Source organism: Melozone crissalis, unplaced genomic scaffold (genome assembly GCF_028551555.1).
Source record: "Melozone crissalis strain CALT ecotype California unplaced genomic scaffold, PUWL_Pcris_2 ptg000045l_1, whole genome shotgun sequence".
NCBI classification, from domain to species: domain Eukaryota; kingdom Metazoa; phylum Chordata; class Aves; order Passeriformes; family Passerellidae; genus Melozone; species Melozone crissalis.
In genome coordinates, this window is record NW_026535823.1 from 22,141,197 (window position 1) to 22,156,694 (window position 15,498).

Consider the following 15,498-nt stretch of genomic DNA (forward strand, 5'->3'; position numbering starts at 1 on the left):
GGATCAGATTCCTCAATGGATCCCTGAGATCTCCTGGGTATGGCCTGGTGCAGAGAATGACCCCATATGGCTTCCATTCCACAAAAATTCTGCGTAAATAATCCCATCCTCAAACGGATCCTGCCTGAAAGAGGGCATTTCACAGAGTGCACTCTAACTCGGGCTCTGTGTGATGCACTCCCCCACAGCTGCCAGGGAAGCACAGAATGAGTTGCACATGTAAGGACACAACTCTGCGCCTGACTGGCCCCTACAGCCAGCTTCATTTTCCAGGCAAATGGGGGCAGCTGCATCTGGTATCCACCTTTTTCAGATCCTCTCCCCGCTCCCTGCCATGGGGTGGCCAGGCAGCTGCACTGTGAGAGCCCCTGCTCACTGCCATCCCTCCCTCGGCATGCCATGGGCACCGCGCGGCCCCAGAGCACTCTGTAAATAGTCGGAAGCGATGAATGGATTTCCCTTTCCTCTCCATGTGTGCTTTAGATTTTTGGCCGGATACAGCATGGGCCCAGGACACATCAAAACATGAGACTCACTCCCTGGCAGCCCTGGCTTTTCACATGGGAACAGTTTGATTTGTGAAGCAGTGTGAGGTTTGGTGCGTGAAGCTTATGGAGATTTCATGGGGAACGTTTTTTGTTTGCCAAGCAAAGAGCCTGGAGCCTGCTGGTGGCTGGCACAGCCTCCATGCTGGGAGTGAGACACTGGGCCTGGGCTATAGCAAGGCCATGCTCTGCTGTGCCCATGCCACCACTTTGCATGGGAAAGCACTTAGGGAAAGCCAGGCTTTCTCTTTCTTCCCCTTCCCCCCAGACATGTTTACCACAAACCACAGGGTTTTCTCCTCAGGCAGTGGCCACCCTACCGTGTGAGCTGGGCAGCTCGTTGGCGCCCTGCCCGTGCTTCCACTCAGCCCCTATCAAGCCGGACAGTGTCCCCCGATGGGCCCCGCAGGATGAGTCGAGCCCTGGCACCGCAGGGAGCCCGGCTGGGCCCTCCCTCGCACCCCAGAGCCCGGGCGGACCGTGACTCGCACTCCAAGCCCGGGCGGAGTGTGACTCGCACCCCGAGCCCGGGCGGGCCGTGCCTCGCACCCCGGAGCCAGGCGGGCCCTGCCTCGCACCCCGGGGCCCGGACGGGCCGTGCCTCGAACCCCGGGGCCCGGGCGGGCCGTGCCTCGCACCCCAGCTCGTGGCGGCGGGAAGCTGAGGCGCCCCGAGGTGTGCGCGGCCTCAGCCCCGCCGCACGCCGCTCCCCGGGGGAGAGCCTGTGCAGGGCTGCTCCCGACGGCTCCTGGAGTCAGGGCCGTCTCCAAACAATGGGTGGAGAGCAGGAAACGCCGCATGGGAAACAGGATTTGGCTCCGCTGCCGCCGCCAGCCACGGCCCCTTGGCCCCTTTCCTTTCCCTGCTCCAGAGAGCCCTTCCCACAGCCATCGGCCACGGGGCTGCACCGCGGGGATGGGGATGCCACTGCCCGGGCGGGCTGGGGCATGAGGCGCTCTGAACATTGGACGAAAAGCGGGGTCGGGACACCTCCTGCCCGGGCCAGGGGCTCAGCATGACTCAGGGAACCCTGAGCACGCAGCCCTAGCCCTGGAGAGGTGGGCGGCTGCCTTTCCCTGGAAGAGCTGCCACCAGGCAGGGGATCCCAGCGGTCCCTTGGCCAGCAAGCCCTGCTCCTGAGCATCTGGCTGGCCACAGAGCCAGAGAAACGGGGGCATCTCTCAGTCCGTGTCCAGGCTATGCACCACAGGAGGTGGTCCCAGCTGCCCTGGAAGTCAAGCAACAGCACGGAGAAGAGATGGGGGACATGGGCAGGGAGCAGCGGACCTGAGCTGCTGCTCATGTGGAGCTCCTAGGCAGCCACAGCCTCCAGCTCTGAGCCCCGTAGCCAGGAAATGCTGGGGATTTTCTGACCTCTACCAGATTTGGAACAAGCTCCAAGGACATGGGACTCCAGCTTTATCTTCTACTTCTCTTCCCACATCTGGCAGGTAAATTGCTCCTTTTCATATCACTTAAGTGAGCAGCCCCTGCCTCAGAGTGGCTTGGTGGGAAGAGGCAGCTGTGGAAGCTCAGTGGCGCCATCGGAGCAGGGTTGGGAGGGAGGAAATGTCCCTTTGTGATCAGCCATTTGGAGCTCTCAGAGGCCTCTGGCTGTCTCTCTCTGACATGGGAGGAGAGTCACCCCAAGAATCCCATTCTGATGCATGCTTGGCTCATGCTGGGGAGCTGATCCAGCTGGGGTCTCTAAAAGGAGAGCAGAAATGTGAACCGTGTCATCCCGATATGTCTGCAATGCGCCTTGCTTTGCCTTGGCTGTGCCTTCAGGGCTGGGGATGGCAAAAATGTTCTGGAAAGGGGGAGACATCTGGGTGACAGGATCTGGCCCCGAGGCAGGGCTGGTGTGGCCATGCTGGTGCCCAGCTGTGATGTGCCCTTGTGTTCCCTCACCCCAGGGGCCATCCTGGACATCACCCTGGTCGCCAACGTGCAGAGCCTGTCCCACTCTGACTTCTTCCTCTCCTGCGTGGTGGGGGAGCACGACGTGAGCTACCTGCAGATCGAGCGGGAGAACAAGATCGTGATGACTCACCCCAAAATGAACTTCCAAAACTACCGCAACCGCAGCAACCAAGTCCAGGCCAGGGGCTTCTCCAAGGCTGACCTGGTGGGGATCCTCTACTGCCTGGGGCGCACCCCGACCGAGCAGGCCCAGGTGGTCTATGTGCACAACAGCCACAATGGTGAGTGCCTTCTGGGGGCAGCAGGAGGCCCCTGCCTGCCAGTCGGGTGCACAGGGGACCTTCCTGCCCTGTACTGCGCAATCCCAGCACCAGGCAGGGAGGTAGGGGGACAGTGGTGACCCATAAGCTGGGTTTGGGGTCGACCAGCCCTGGTGGCAGGGAGATGGAAGGGAGGTGGAAGGGATGTTCAGCTGGAGGAGCATGGTCGAGCCCCATGGAGGAGGTGTCTGTGTTTATAATGAGGCTTGGGAGAAGGGCAAGGTCCAAGAGGAAGCTGAGTGCCCTTGGAGGAGGTTGTGGGGTCTGGAAATCATTAACCAGAGCAGGGGGTAGCCCTTTGGAGCTGTGCCAGCCCATTCCCTCACTACAGGCTCAAGGGGAGGAGGTAGTGCTGGGGCAGATCTTTGGCAGCCTCTCAGGTGCTGGACAAACACCATCCCGGGGCAGCACACCACCGTTCCAGCAATGGGGCTTGCTGAGAGGCGCTGCCAGACTGCACTGTAGCCAGGGGCAGTGCTGGCCTCATCTCCTGCTCCTGTTTTGGGCTATAAGAATCCAAAGGGCCTCCCTGGGCTGACCAGCAGCAGGGACACCACCTGGGGCAGCATGCTCCCACACTGCCCCTCTGACCTTCCCTCCCTGTGCTTGAGACTTTGCAAAACTGAAATTTTCTGTGATATTTGCCTCAGGATGCTTTCTAGCTCTTTTTTAGAAAGTCTAGCTTAGACAGTGTCCTTTTGCTCAGAATAAGAGGAGGGGATACAAGTTTCCCTGCCCGTGTTAAGACAGAGCTTCAGCAAGGATATTGACTGTCTCCAAGGTGGGGCACAGAGGCTGCTGGTGTGGCCTAAGCATTCCCCAGGGAGCAGGACTCAGCTTTTGTCCTTGTAAAGAGGCTCAAGCTGAAAAATGGCAGTGGTGCTGTTGGAAACAGAGCTGGATTGTCTGAGCAAGCAGGGTGGCACTGAGGAATGGAGCAGAGGCCAATGGAGACAGTGTGGGAGACATGACCAGCAGCACGGGGTGAGGAGCACAGAGGGATTTCTGTACCCCCAGATGTCTTTGTTTATAAATCATGGATGGAGGTGATGGCTCTGGGGCTCCATGTCTGGGACAGTGCTTCCCATGGTGGGGTGTTCTCAGTCAGCCCCCACTCCTGGGTCCTCTTAGCCAAAAAATAAAATAGTGCTTTGGAGGAGCCCCTGTGGGAGTTACAAGTGCCAAAAAGGTGTCTCTTTCACAAGTTTCTAAGAACCTTCTATTGCTGTGTTTAGAGGAGAAGGTAAAAAAATAAAGGAATTAGTAAGCAAAAAGTTGACATGTTTGCAGGGGAGCTGGATACAGAACCCACTGAAGTGGCTTGGTGTGTGCCATCTCTCCTGTTTAGCCTGAGAGAACACCAAAGCAAGCCAGGGTGATTAAACAGTGGGTGGGGAATGCTGTTAGAGGAAAGCTGGCAGCTCCCAAAAGGTCATGCATGGAGAAGAACTTAGGAAGTTTGATAAATTTTGGAAGGATTACTGAAAAAACAAAGTAAAGCAAACCAAAGAGATCCTGAGAAGCAATTTCAGAAGTGTTTAAATCTGTCAATAAACTATCTTTTACACTTTCCAGAGCAGAAAGACACCCAGAAAAACAACTGCAGAAAACCAACATTTTAAAAATTTTTGTATCTGTGTGTACAACGGAAAGGGTGGGAAAATTTGCTGGAGGATCTGTCTAAAATGCCACTGTTGTTGGCAGGAGACAGGTGATAAATTGCAGAATGGAGCACCAGACATTGCCAGGCTGGGTGTGCAGTGAGCAAGGCTGTCCTTGGGAAACCAGACCTTCCTAAAACTTCTGGGTAGGGAGTTACAGGCCTGAAAACTCAAGTCTGAACCTGGAAAAATAGCAAAACTGTAATAAAGAGCAGAATATGTGGTGGCATGGTCCCTGAGAAAGGGTTTGCTGTGGTAGGGTTGCTGGGGTGGCAGCAGTGATGATGCTGTGAAAAATTGATACTGTCTGCTCAAATTCCTGGAGAAAACTGGGAAAAATCCCTCTCCGAGGTTCTTTGAGAGAAACTTTGCACCCAGGGGGTGGCAGGAGTGATCTTTGCATGGGTAAATAACTGACTAAAAAAAGGGAGAGTAGGAATAGGAGCAGTTCTTGTCACACGAGGGAGTTCCCACTGGCATGGCACGAGGTCTTTGCATGGACCTGTGTCACCAGCTGTGGGTGCAGAGCTGAGCAAGCAGCCATGCTGCCTGCTGTCTGTCCCTGAGCTGCCTGGGGAGATGATGAATGCACTGTGGAGTGACAGAGAGGGAAGAGATGCTGTCTGGGAGGGCTTCAGTGATGGGGTGACAGGCAAATAAATCGGTGTGCACAAATGCAAAGCGTTGCATTTAGGGGTCCCCAGGGAACTGTTGCCTTTCATTCCAGGGAGTGAGGTGGATTGAAACAGAGTGAGGGCCATATCTGTGAGCCCACCACTGAGGGCTTCAAAGTCCATGGAACAAAGATCCCAATTAGAGGGATAGATGGGGAGGCGATTCTGGGAAATGACTGCCAAGTGTGACCTGCGGTGCCCTTCCCTGGGCGTCTGCAGCATGTGCTGCTTCCTCCTGGTCCTTGGCCTCAGAGGGGCGGGACACAGGGCTGGATGTGTTTTAGCTCCAGCCTGGTGTGGCTCTTTTAGTGTGTGCAAGCTGGAGAACTGCCAGGCTCCAAAAGCCAGCAGCCGCCTGTGTCCTCCTTTGTGTCTGTCCTGGCACGCCCAGGGCTTGGTTTCCCAGGCCTTAAGGTATTTATAGCCCTGTTTGTGCTCAGGCTGGGGTCTGGCTGACTCACATTAATACTCCAGGGGTTCATTGCTGCTGCACACCCCAGCACCTGGGGAATCAGGAAAACAGCCGTGACAGGGCTGCTGCTCCTGGGGGCTGCAGTGCAGCCTCCTGCACACTTAATTCCCCTTACCAGCCCTGCTTTCCCTGCCTGCAGCACTCCACACCTCACCAGCAGGCAGGGTGCACCATGCACACTTGTTCAGATGTCACCTCCCCAGACTGCTGCCACCAGCATCCTGTGCAGATGGTGGGCTGGTCAGAGGGCAGGGTGCCAAATCCCATTCCTTGGTGTCTGCCTGAAGGGGCTCAAGGGGCCAGGAAGGGAGCCCTGTTCCTGCAGAGCCTTGGGGGTCCTGGGTCCAACATGGAGCAGACAGGGAGATGTGTCATGACATTCCAGCAGGAACATGCCAGGGTATGTCCTGGTGTGAGTGCCCTCAGGGGGTGACTGCTGTGCAATCTGTGCCTCCTCCTCCTCTGCAGCCCACCTCTTCCCAGTGAAGGCCACACAGTCTGTGAATGTGGCCGAGGCAGCCACCTTCTCTGCCAGGATCCTCAAGAGGAAGGAGACAGATGTTATGTGGAAAAGAAACGGCAAGTAGTTCCAAGAGCAGACCCAGGGCTGGAGCTGCTCCCAGCTGGTGCCTGGCACTGGCCCCGGGGCACAGGAGGTCACAGATAACCCTCTGTCCCCTTGCAGGCACCTACTACCAAACCACGGACCGGGGCGAGGTGCAGGATGACCACGTTGTCCTGACGCTCCCCAATGTCAGTGTCAACGAAAACGGTGTCTACAGTGCCACGTTCATGGGGGACAGCCCTCTGTGGAGTGCCTTCTACCGCCTCATCGTGAGAGGTGAGCAGGGCCCTGGCTGCCTGGGACTGGGGACAGCCATACCCTGCCCTGTGGCAGGTGGCACTCTGGCCCTCTCTGCTCTCTCTGCAGCCTGCCCTGCAAAGAAATGGGGACCATCCTGTGACAAGGACTGTCCCGACTGTCTGAACGGCGGCATCTGCCACGACCACGTTGGTGAATGCATCTGCCCTCCAGGGTTCATGGGCACCCGCTGTGAGAGAGGTGGGTTCCCCCTGCCCAGCACTGGGTGCTGTGCCCAGGGCCTATGTGGGGGCTCTCTTGCACCCCTAGATCTGAGCACTGCGTCTAGAAATGCCATGTTCATCCCCAGCATCTCCCTACCCTCGGTGCCCTCTCTTTCTGGGCCAGGGCTGGACCAGCCACATGGGTCCCATGTTTCCTCCAGGTGGTGATATGGGGCTTGGGGCACCCGAGCCAGCTCTGTGCCATGCACAAGCAGTAAGGGCATGGATGAAGGGTGGGTGAGGCCAGACCATGCTTCTTTTCCAGCCTGCCAGGAAGGCCAGTTTGGCCGCAACTGCCAGGAGACGTGCCAGAGAGCCCAGGGCTGCCGGGGGCTGAGCTTCTGCCTTCTCGACCCCTATGGCTGCTCCTGTGCCTCGGGCTGGAGCGGCTCCCGCTGCGACCAAGGTACAGGGACATGGGTGTCCATCAGCTCTCACCCAGCTGGGCTTCCTCCAGGGCCTGGCTGCTCTCCAGCAGCACCTCTGCAACCCTCTCCTCATCTGAGGGTCAGCACAGGTTGAGCAGTACAGCTGCCTGCATCAGCTGCTTGCTGTCTCTCTGATCCTGTGCCATGGCCAAGGGTAGCAGTGAGCTCTTCTCTTCCCACAGCCTGTCCCTCAGGATTCTACGGCCCTGACTGTGCCCTGGAGTGCACCTGCCAAAATGGAGGCAGCTGTAACCGCTTCAGTGGCTGTGTCTGCCCCGCAGGCTGGCATGGGCAGCACTGTGAGAAGTCAGGTGAGGTTGGCATAGGGCTGTGGCAGGTTTCCATCCCCCACCCTCTGGTGTGTGCTGGCTCCTTCCTCAATGGCTGGGAGGGCCATTGGCTATTGGTCTCGCCAGCTGGTTCAGCAGGACCCCTTGGCTATGGAATTAGACTCCAAGTCTGTAAAACCAGGACATTGCAAGGGCAACATCTGGTCTGGATCCCAGCATTATCTGTGCTGAGAGTGTTGCTAAGCCCAGCATGTGGGGTGGGGATCAGGGCTGGACCACAGCATCCATCACCTTTCCCTTGGCACCATCTAGGTCCAAGAAAAGGTGCCAGGCTTTCTTGTAGGGGAGGAGCAGGGCCAGCCCTAATGTTGATTTCTGTGTACCAGACCGGTTCCCCCAGATCATCCAGCTGGCCTCAGAGCTGGAGTTCAACCTGGGCTCAGAGCCCATCATCAGCTGTGTGGCCATTGGCAACCCACTGCCCACCAGGGACAGCGTGGAGCTGCGCAAGGCTGACGGCACTGTGCTCAAGGTACTGCCCCTTGCCCCTTGCCCCACCACCACAGCTCCCTCACGAGTACATGCAGCTGCTGGGCAGCCTCACACTCATGGGGGCTGAGCCAGGGGCAGAGTGGAGGGGCTGACAGCACCCTCTGTGCCACAGGTCATCAAAACCATCATTGAGCCAAAGCAGATCACCTGTGAGTTTGAGGTGCAGCACCTGACAAAGGCGGACACGGGGCTCTGGGAGTGCCGGGTCTCCACCACCGGGGGCCAGGACAGCCGGAAAGTCAAGGTCAATATCCGAGGTGAGGAAAGTGTGGTGGCAGGAGCAGGACAAGCCAGGGTTGCTGGGGGAGGCTGTCAGCATGGTGTGCAATACCACCACTGCGCCTGACTGGGTGCCTCCCATCGTTGGCTGCAATGCCAGCAGACAGGTTTGGGTGATTATAAAAGACTCTCCTGACAAAGCTGGAAGGAGCCAAGAGGTGGCAGATGTATTCATGCTCTCTGTGCTCCTCGTTGCTCCCAGTCCCACCAGTGTCATTCCCTTCTTCCCCCCAAGTGCCGCCAGTGCCCTTGAGCGCCCCCCGGCTGTTGGCCAAGCAGAGTCGCCAGCTCGTGGTGTCACCTGTGGACAGCTTCTCTGGTGATGGACCCATCACCTCCATCAAGCTCTTCTACAAGCCCAAGGATGACAATTCAGCATGGTCATCCATTGTGGGTATGTGCCTGCAGGGCTGAGGGACACAGATAAAACCTGTGTGTGGGTGGGTGAGGTCTGGGGTGGGCAGATGTCTCCATACCAGGCCCCGTGTGGTGATGCTGAGGAGGATGCTGGTGGCAGGGCAGGCTGTGGATGATGGGCATGGTTTTGACATGTTTTCTTGGCCAACAGTCGACAACAGCGAGAACATCACCCTCATGAACCTCCGGCCAGTGACCGCCTACATCGTCAAGGCGCAGCTGAGCCGGCCAGGGGCTGGTGGGGAGGGCAGCAAGGGTCCTGAAGCCATCATGGTGACTGACTGCCTTGGTGAGCCTCCATCTCCTTGGCCCTGACCCTGACCCTGGCCCTGACCCTGCACAGCACAGAGCCTGAAAGGTCTCACAGCTGACGTGCTGTGAGATTCTGCTGCCTTTTTGTTTGCAGAGCCCACAGTCAAACCTGTGATCGAAGGCTGGTCCGTAGAAAAGAAAAATATGCTTCATGTCACCTGGAAGTTGCCAAGCAACCATGAGCCAGCACATGGGTTCATTGTCCACCTCTTTGACTCTGCAAGGCGGTTGGTCTCTGAGAAAAACATCACATCCATCTCTGTGCTCTCTGCCCGCATCGGGGGCTTGGAGTTTAACAAGGAGTACAGGCTGGAGGTGCTGGTGTACCACTGCACCAGCCTGGGGCCACCCTCTGACCCTTACAAGGTCATGATCAACAGTAAAGGTGGGTCCAGTGGAATGCTGGGAACTGTAACAGGGAATTACAATGATAAATCAGTTATAATTGTAACAGCAACCATCCCCAGGTCTGGCTGCTCCTTCTCCCATCTCTGATAGAACATGAACAGCTGTTTGGGGAAAATGAGCCCTCCTTTCCCCACTAGATCCTGCAGTCTCCAGCACCAAGGAACTGAGAGACATCCTAAGCTGAATGTGACATTCAGATCATCCAGAGTGATGGTCACAAACAAATCTGTTCTCTACACCCTTGCTCAAACCCTGATGGACCTGTCTATACTTGCAGCCTTTACAATACCCTGTAGCAACTAGTTCCTCTATATCATTATACTTTGCATGAAAAAATACTTCCCTTTTGGTTTGCGTTAACTCTGCTGCCAGGTAATTTTGTTGTGTGGTCACTAGGGCCTGGGGAGCCCTGCAGTCCCACCTCTGGGCACACACACTCACAGCCCCTGGAGTAGGTAGAAGACCATGCAGAGATGGAGCACCAGCCTGACCAAGCTTTCTGGCAGCCAAGGGCAAAGGCATGCATGAGGCCTTTGGAGGGGGGCTTGGCACTGTACAGTACACATTGAGAGGACTGATAGACATCAGGCTTGAGGGATGGCAGGTTTCCTCTGCTCTCTGCTTCTAAGAGCTTTGTATGATCTGGAAATTAAGGGTTAGGGATGTGGGCAGGCAGGAGAGGTCTCAGAGGAGGTGGTGGGCAGAAAGTATGTGATGGAGGCCTGAAGGAATAAAAAGTCACAAGAGCTAGTCAATCACAGGCATTTAGACCTCAGATGGTGTGGCTGGAACGTTTGGGAGTACAGTCCTGCTTCACTGTGGTACATGGAGAGCACCTCCACCTCCTCCAAGCAGGGGCTGGGGTCCCTGAAGATCCCTCAAAGCTGACCTGGCTCTGGTTGCCCATTGCCATCCTCAGGGTTCAATCCCAACAGCAGCACTGAGCCTGGGCAGCACGAGGAGCCCCATTCTGGGCCTGACACTCTTCTCTCTTGGTCCCAGGGCCCTCCTCCCCGCAGCTGCTCTCGGCAGAGCCCGTGTCCGACACCGCGGTCAGGCTCTCCTGGCAGGTGCCTGAGTACCCCAACGGGGGCATCACCAAGTACATTGTGGAGCTGCAGCAGGTGGGGGGCACCAGTGAACCCCAGTGGATTGACACCGACAGCGGCGCCGAGACCACCAAGATCGTTGGAGGCCTCAATGCCAGCACCAGCTACCAGTTTCGTGTCCGTGCCAACTCCCATGTGCCAGGGGAATGGAGCCTGCCCGTAAAAGCCAAGACCCTCGGGGACGGTGAGAGGGGTGTCCCAGCAGGCAGGGGGCTCACAGCTCTGCTGCAGCTTGGGCTCAGATTCTGATCAGCAAAGAATGATCGGGGTGCTTGTGGCACCTTCTGACCATGGCTCTGAAGCAGCAGCCAAAGATCAAAACTCTTGGTGTCTTAAAACCTGCTCCTCCTAGTCCTACAGGGGCAGGGGTGGCATGATGACGTCATGGCACCTACAGAGTGACTCTGCCTTGGGCAGCAGGGGATGTGAATCAAGGGGCTGGGGGAGCAGAGCAGAGCAAGCATTGGAGGAGATCATGGCTTGACCCAAAGCTGGTTGGAGGTCCAGAAACCAGTGGTTCAGTGTCAGGAGCTGGGCTGTGACACTTTCCCCTCTGTGCCACTGTGGTACCGGGAGCTCAGGATGTGGTTATGGTATCTTCATTGGGGATCTTGGTGCTGGGAGAGGGCTGCTGCCATGGTGGTTGGCCACTAGTGCAGGCCAGGCAGGGCTTGACCATGCACCACAACCCTCCATCCCTCCTTTTGGCAGGAGTGCTGAGCGTGCCGCCCAGCCTGGGCAGCCAGGGCACTGAGCAGGCGGGAACAGACCAGCAGCTGCTCTTGGCCATTGTTGGCTCTGTGTCCGTCACTTGCTTCACCATCCTCTTTGCTCTCCTGGCACTTTTCCTCATCAAGAAGAATTTTTTCCACCGGCGCCGCACCTTTACGTACCAGTCTGGCTCGGTGAGTGCCGCCTGCCCCGCCAGGACCGTGTCCCCTGCTCCCCAGGTCCCAGCCCGCTCCAGGTCACGTTCCATAGCCTCCAGCCCGGATGCAGCCAGACCTCACTTCCACACGGAGAGGGTGCGGAGCCCACCCTTGCCCATGACTCCTGTCCTGCTGGGACTGCCGCGTGGGCGGGCAGGTGCCCGGTGCCTCTAACCTCACCCGCTTCCATCTGCCAGGGGGAAGAGACCATCCTGCAGTTCAACTCAGGGACCCTGACCCTCACACGCCGGCCCAAGCCGCAGCCTGAGCCCCTCAGCTACCCCATCCTGGAGTGGGAAGACATCAAGTTTGAGGACATGATCGGGGAGGGCAATTTTGGGCAGGTAATCAGGGCCATGATCAAAAAGGACGGCCTGAAAATGAATGCAGCCATCAAGATGCTGAAAGGTGAGTGCTGGGGGAGGCAGGCAGGGTGGGCTGACTGCTGCAGCTGTGTCCTGAGCCATGCTTGTGCTGGGGAGCATCAGGAGTGTTTTGCAGAGAAGCAGAGGAAAAGCCCCTGTTGTAGCCCGAGGTGTTCATCCCCTCTTTGCTTCCAGAGTTTGCTTCAGAGAATGACCATCGGGACTTTGCTGGGGAGCTGGAGGTGCTGTGCAAACTGGGCCATCACCCCAACATCATCAACTTGCTGGGTGCCTGTGAGAACAAGGGTGAGGGCTGTCCCATTCTACCCTGCCCCACCACCCCTGTCCAGCTGTCTATTCCTTTTTGCTGGGGAGAGCCCCAGTAGCCCAACCTCCTCCTGCCCCCCAGGCTACCTGTACATCGCCATTGAGTACGCTCCATATGGAAACCTCCTCGACTTCCTCCGCAAAAGCCGAGTCTTGGAGACCGACCCAGCCTTTGCCAAGGAGCACGGCACTGCCTCCACCCTCACATCCCAGCAGCTCCTCCAGTTTGCTTCAGATGTGGCCAAGGGGATGCAGTACCTGAGTGAGAAGCAGGTACATCCCAGCAAGCCCCTCAGATCACCCTCTCCCTGAGGCCTGGGGGTTCCCCATCAAGGAATGAGATCCCTGAGGCCAGCAGGAGGGAGCATGTAGCTCCTGTTAACTGCTCTTCCCTTTCAGTTCATTCACAGGGACCTGGCAGCAAGAAACATTCTGGTGGGAGAAAACCTGGCCTCCAAAATTGCTGACTTTGGCCTCTCCAGAGGGGAGGAGGTCTATGTGAAGAAGACAATGGTGAGCCAGGAGTGAAACATCCCCATGGGGCCTGCACCAGTGTGGTGGGCAGGATGCCCACCATCGGTGTGACCAACCCACCATGGCAGGACTGGCTGGATCACAGCTGTCTTCCCCCCAGGAGGCACTCCTCCAGCCCTGATGGTGGCTCTCTCTTTCCCCAGGGCCGTTTGCCAGTTCGCTGGATGGCCATCGAGTCCCTCAACTACAGCGTGTACACCACCAAGAGTGATGTGTAAGTGCTGCAGGCCGGGGGCACCGGGCTGGGGCATGGCTGTGGCACCTCCACCCCTCTCTGGTGCAGTCAGAGAGGCAAGGCTATTGCTCTGGGTGCTGCAAGGGCAGGAGGTGATGCTGGTGCATCTTCCTGAGGAGCTGCTGGCTCAGCCCAAGCGCTGGCTGCCTGTTCCACCCTGGGCTTTGCCCTGTGTCCATCAGCGGGGCACAGCTGGGCGCTCTGTCACAGCCTCGGCTCCTCCCCTTTCAGGTGGTCATTCGGTGTCCTGCTCTGGGAGATTGTCAGCTTGGGTAAGGCTCTTCCCTGTCCCCTGCCTTCACTCAGGTCCCTGTAGGTCTGGTTATCCTGGGGCCCTGGGGGGAACACCCTAGGGACTGTCACCTCCTCAGCCCCTGGGTGTCTCTGGCTGCAGGGGGGACACCGTACTGCGGGATGACGTGTGCCGAGCTCTATGAGAAGCTGCCGCAGGGATACCGCATGGAGAAGCCGCGTAACTGCGACGACGAGGTGTAAGTGGACAGAGCCTGGGCTGGTGGTGGCACCAGGTAACCCCACTGCCCCACAGGGCTCGCACCAACTTCCAGTAGCTTCTGCCTGGTTGCCTCTGCATTGTGGCTGAGGAATGGGCTGGGGTCCCACACCCAAACACCTTTCCTCGGCTTTAGTTTCCCGCCTGCTTTCCCCATCTCCCGCAAGGAGCTTTTCCGTCCCCTCTCCTCCCGTGCTCACTGAGCCGCCCACGACTCTCCGCCCCCAGGTACGAGCTGATGCGGCAGTGCTGGCGGGACCGCCCCTACGAGCGCCCTCCCTTCGCCCAGATCTCCATGCAGCTCATCCGCATGCTGGAGGCCAGGAAGGTGAGTGGTGGCAGCAGAACCATGCGTGGGGGTTAACCCCACCATCACTTTTTGGGTGCAGGGACACAACAGGGCACAGTACCCGTGAGCATGCTAGTGGGGACAGGAGGTAGATGTGGACATGCTCACAACTGGCTCCTAACTGGGGTTCCCCCACAGGCCTACGTGAACATGGCCCTGTTCGAGAACTTCACCTACGCGGGGATTGATGCCACTGCCGAGGAGGCGTGAGGCTGCGCTGGCCCCAGCCTGCTGGAACAGTGCTCTGGGGACAAGGGGCTGCTCATCCTCTCCAGGGCCAAGCAGCCAAATGGCAGTGCCCCTTCTCAAGAGGGCCTTCCCTGCAGCAGGACTGTGCCGTCCCCTCCCTGGCATGGTGCCAGCCACTAAGAGCCCCACACTGTTGGGACATGCTGGGGTGGCCCCCAAGGACAAACAGCAGCAGGGTCCTGGCAGCAGAGCAGGCAGGAGAGGGCCTCCCTCAGGAGCCAAGGCACTGCCTAAGCCCACGGACACAAATGCTTAAACTTTGGGGCAAGAGGAGGAAGCAGCAATACAGCTGCAGCCCTCAGCATGCTCTGGGCCTGAAGTGGTGCCAGGGGCTGTGAGCAACGCTGCTGGCATGGGATGGGGCCACCCTGGTGGGTGCAAAAGGACAATGTTGGCTGTGCACAGCCTCCAGCTCTGCAGTGACCCTTTGGAGATGTCAGCTCTGCCTTATGGACAATAAAGATCATGCAACAGCCGGGTCCAGAGGAGTATTGGTGGGGACCCACCTCTGCCCCACTGACAGCACTGGGGAACAGGATCCGCTGCTGTGGTGGGCACTCCTCAGAATCCTGTTCCCACTGGGGTCCTGTGATAATCCCCAGGAATGTCCCAGCATTCCCAGACAAGTCCTGGGTCTCATCATGGCATGGAGATGGGTTTTCTTAGGATCCAACTGGGATCTTTTCCCACACACACAATTAAGACTTGGTCTTGTCCCCAAATGGATATGAAGAACAGACTAAGTCCTTCCTATGCACAGCTGCCACTTGCATGCTTAAAAATTGTTCCTGCAGCTTCCCCCCAGCTGCTCCTCCAGCTGGGTCTTGTGCTCTTTGGTGTGACCTGCAGCCCTGCCCCATCTCTGAGGTCCCCAGTGAATGGGGACTGACCCTTACAAACAGCCTGACATGTGCCACTTCTTCTGCACCCCCTCTTCTCCCAGCTGGGGACAGTGTCTGGGGCAGTGTCACCAGTCCTGCTCACGCCTAGGTCTTTTTTTGACAAAATTTGTCTGTGGCAAGTTGGGGCTGGCACTGCTCTTCCCTCAATGCCTCTACTGCTGTCCTCAGCTGCTGGGCTTGGAGAAGCAAACCTGGCCTTGGTGCACAGGGGACACATGTGCAAGTGGCTCCTTGTGCCCTGGCTGGTGCTCCCTGTGCTGTGCAATAGAGCTGTGCCCTGGCAGGGTGGGAGACCCTCCAGCACCAGAAGTGATGGACTGGTTGAGCATGACTGTGGGACCTCACTGTGGTGGCCCTGCTCCTGCACCACTAGCACTGGCACCTCTGAGGGCTTTGCTCCCTGTGCCTGCAGCTCTGCTCCCAGCACTGCCACAGACACAGTGCTGCTGGCAGAACACACCTGGAGTACACCAGTGCCAGGTGGCACAGGACACCATGGAGGCAGATCAGCTGTGCCACATCCCGTGCCCCTGTGTGGCAGCACCCCCAACAGCCTGCCCTGCCCCACACAGGGGCCTCCCTGGTTCCTCGGGGGTTGTTTTTCTTCCTACCCCATCCTCC

The 15,498-nt window shown here is 57.9% G+C and overlaps 1 protein-coding gene across 1 annotated transcript; it reads left to right on the plus strand.

The window, feature by feature from the left end:
• Positions 1–1,533: 1,533 nt before the first annotated feature.
• TIE1 (tyrosine kinase with immunoglobulin like and EGF like domains 1) lies at positions 1,534–14,424 on the plus strand. Its single transcript, XM_054285798.1, has 23 exons — positions 1,534–1,996; positions 2,462–2,749; positions 6,064–6,174; positions 6,281–6,436; positions 6,527–6,658; positions 6,947–7,087; positions 7,292–7,420; positions 7,786–7,931; positions 8,064–8,208; positions 8,466–8,624; positions 8,799–8,936; positions 9,054–9,344; positions 10,370–10,660; positions 11,188–11,381; positions 11,603–11,813; positions 11,966–12,076; positions 12,180–12,370; positions 12,497–12,610; positions 12,775–12,845; positions 13,098–13,138; positions 13,261–13,357; positions 13,606–13,705; positions 13,865–14,424. The coding sequence occupies exons 1-23, from the start codon at positions 1,951–1,953 to the stop codon at positions 13,934–13,936; spliced, it is 3,375 nt and encodes a 1,124-aa protein (XP_054141773.1). The 5' UTR covers positions 1,534–1,950; the 3' UTR covers positions 13,937–14,424.
• The last annotated feature ends 1,074 nt before the right edge of the window (positions 14,425–15,498 follow it).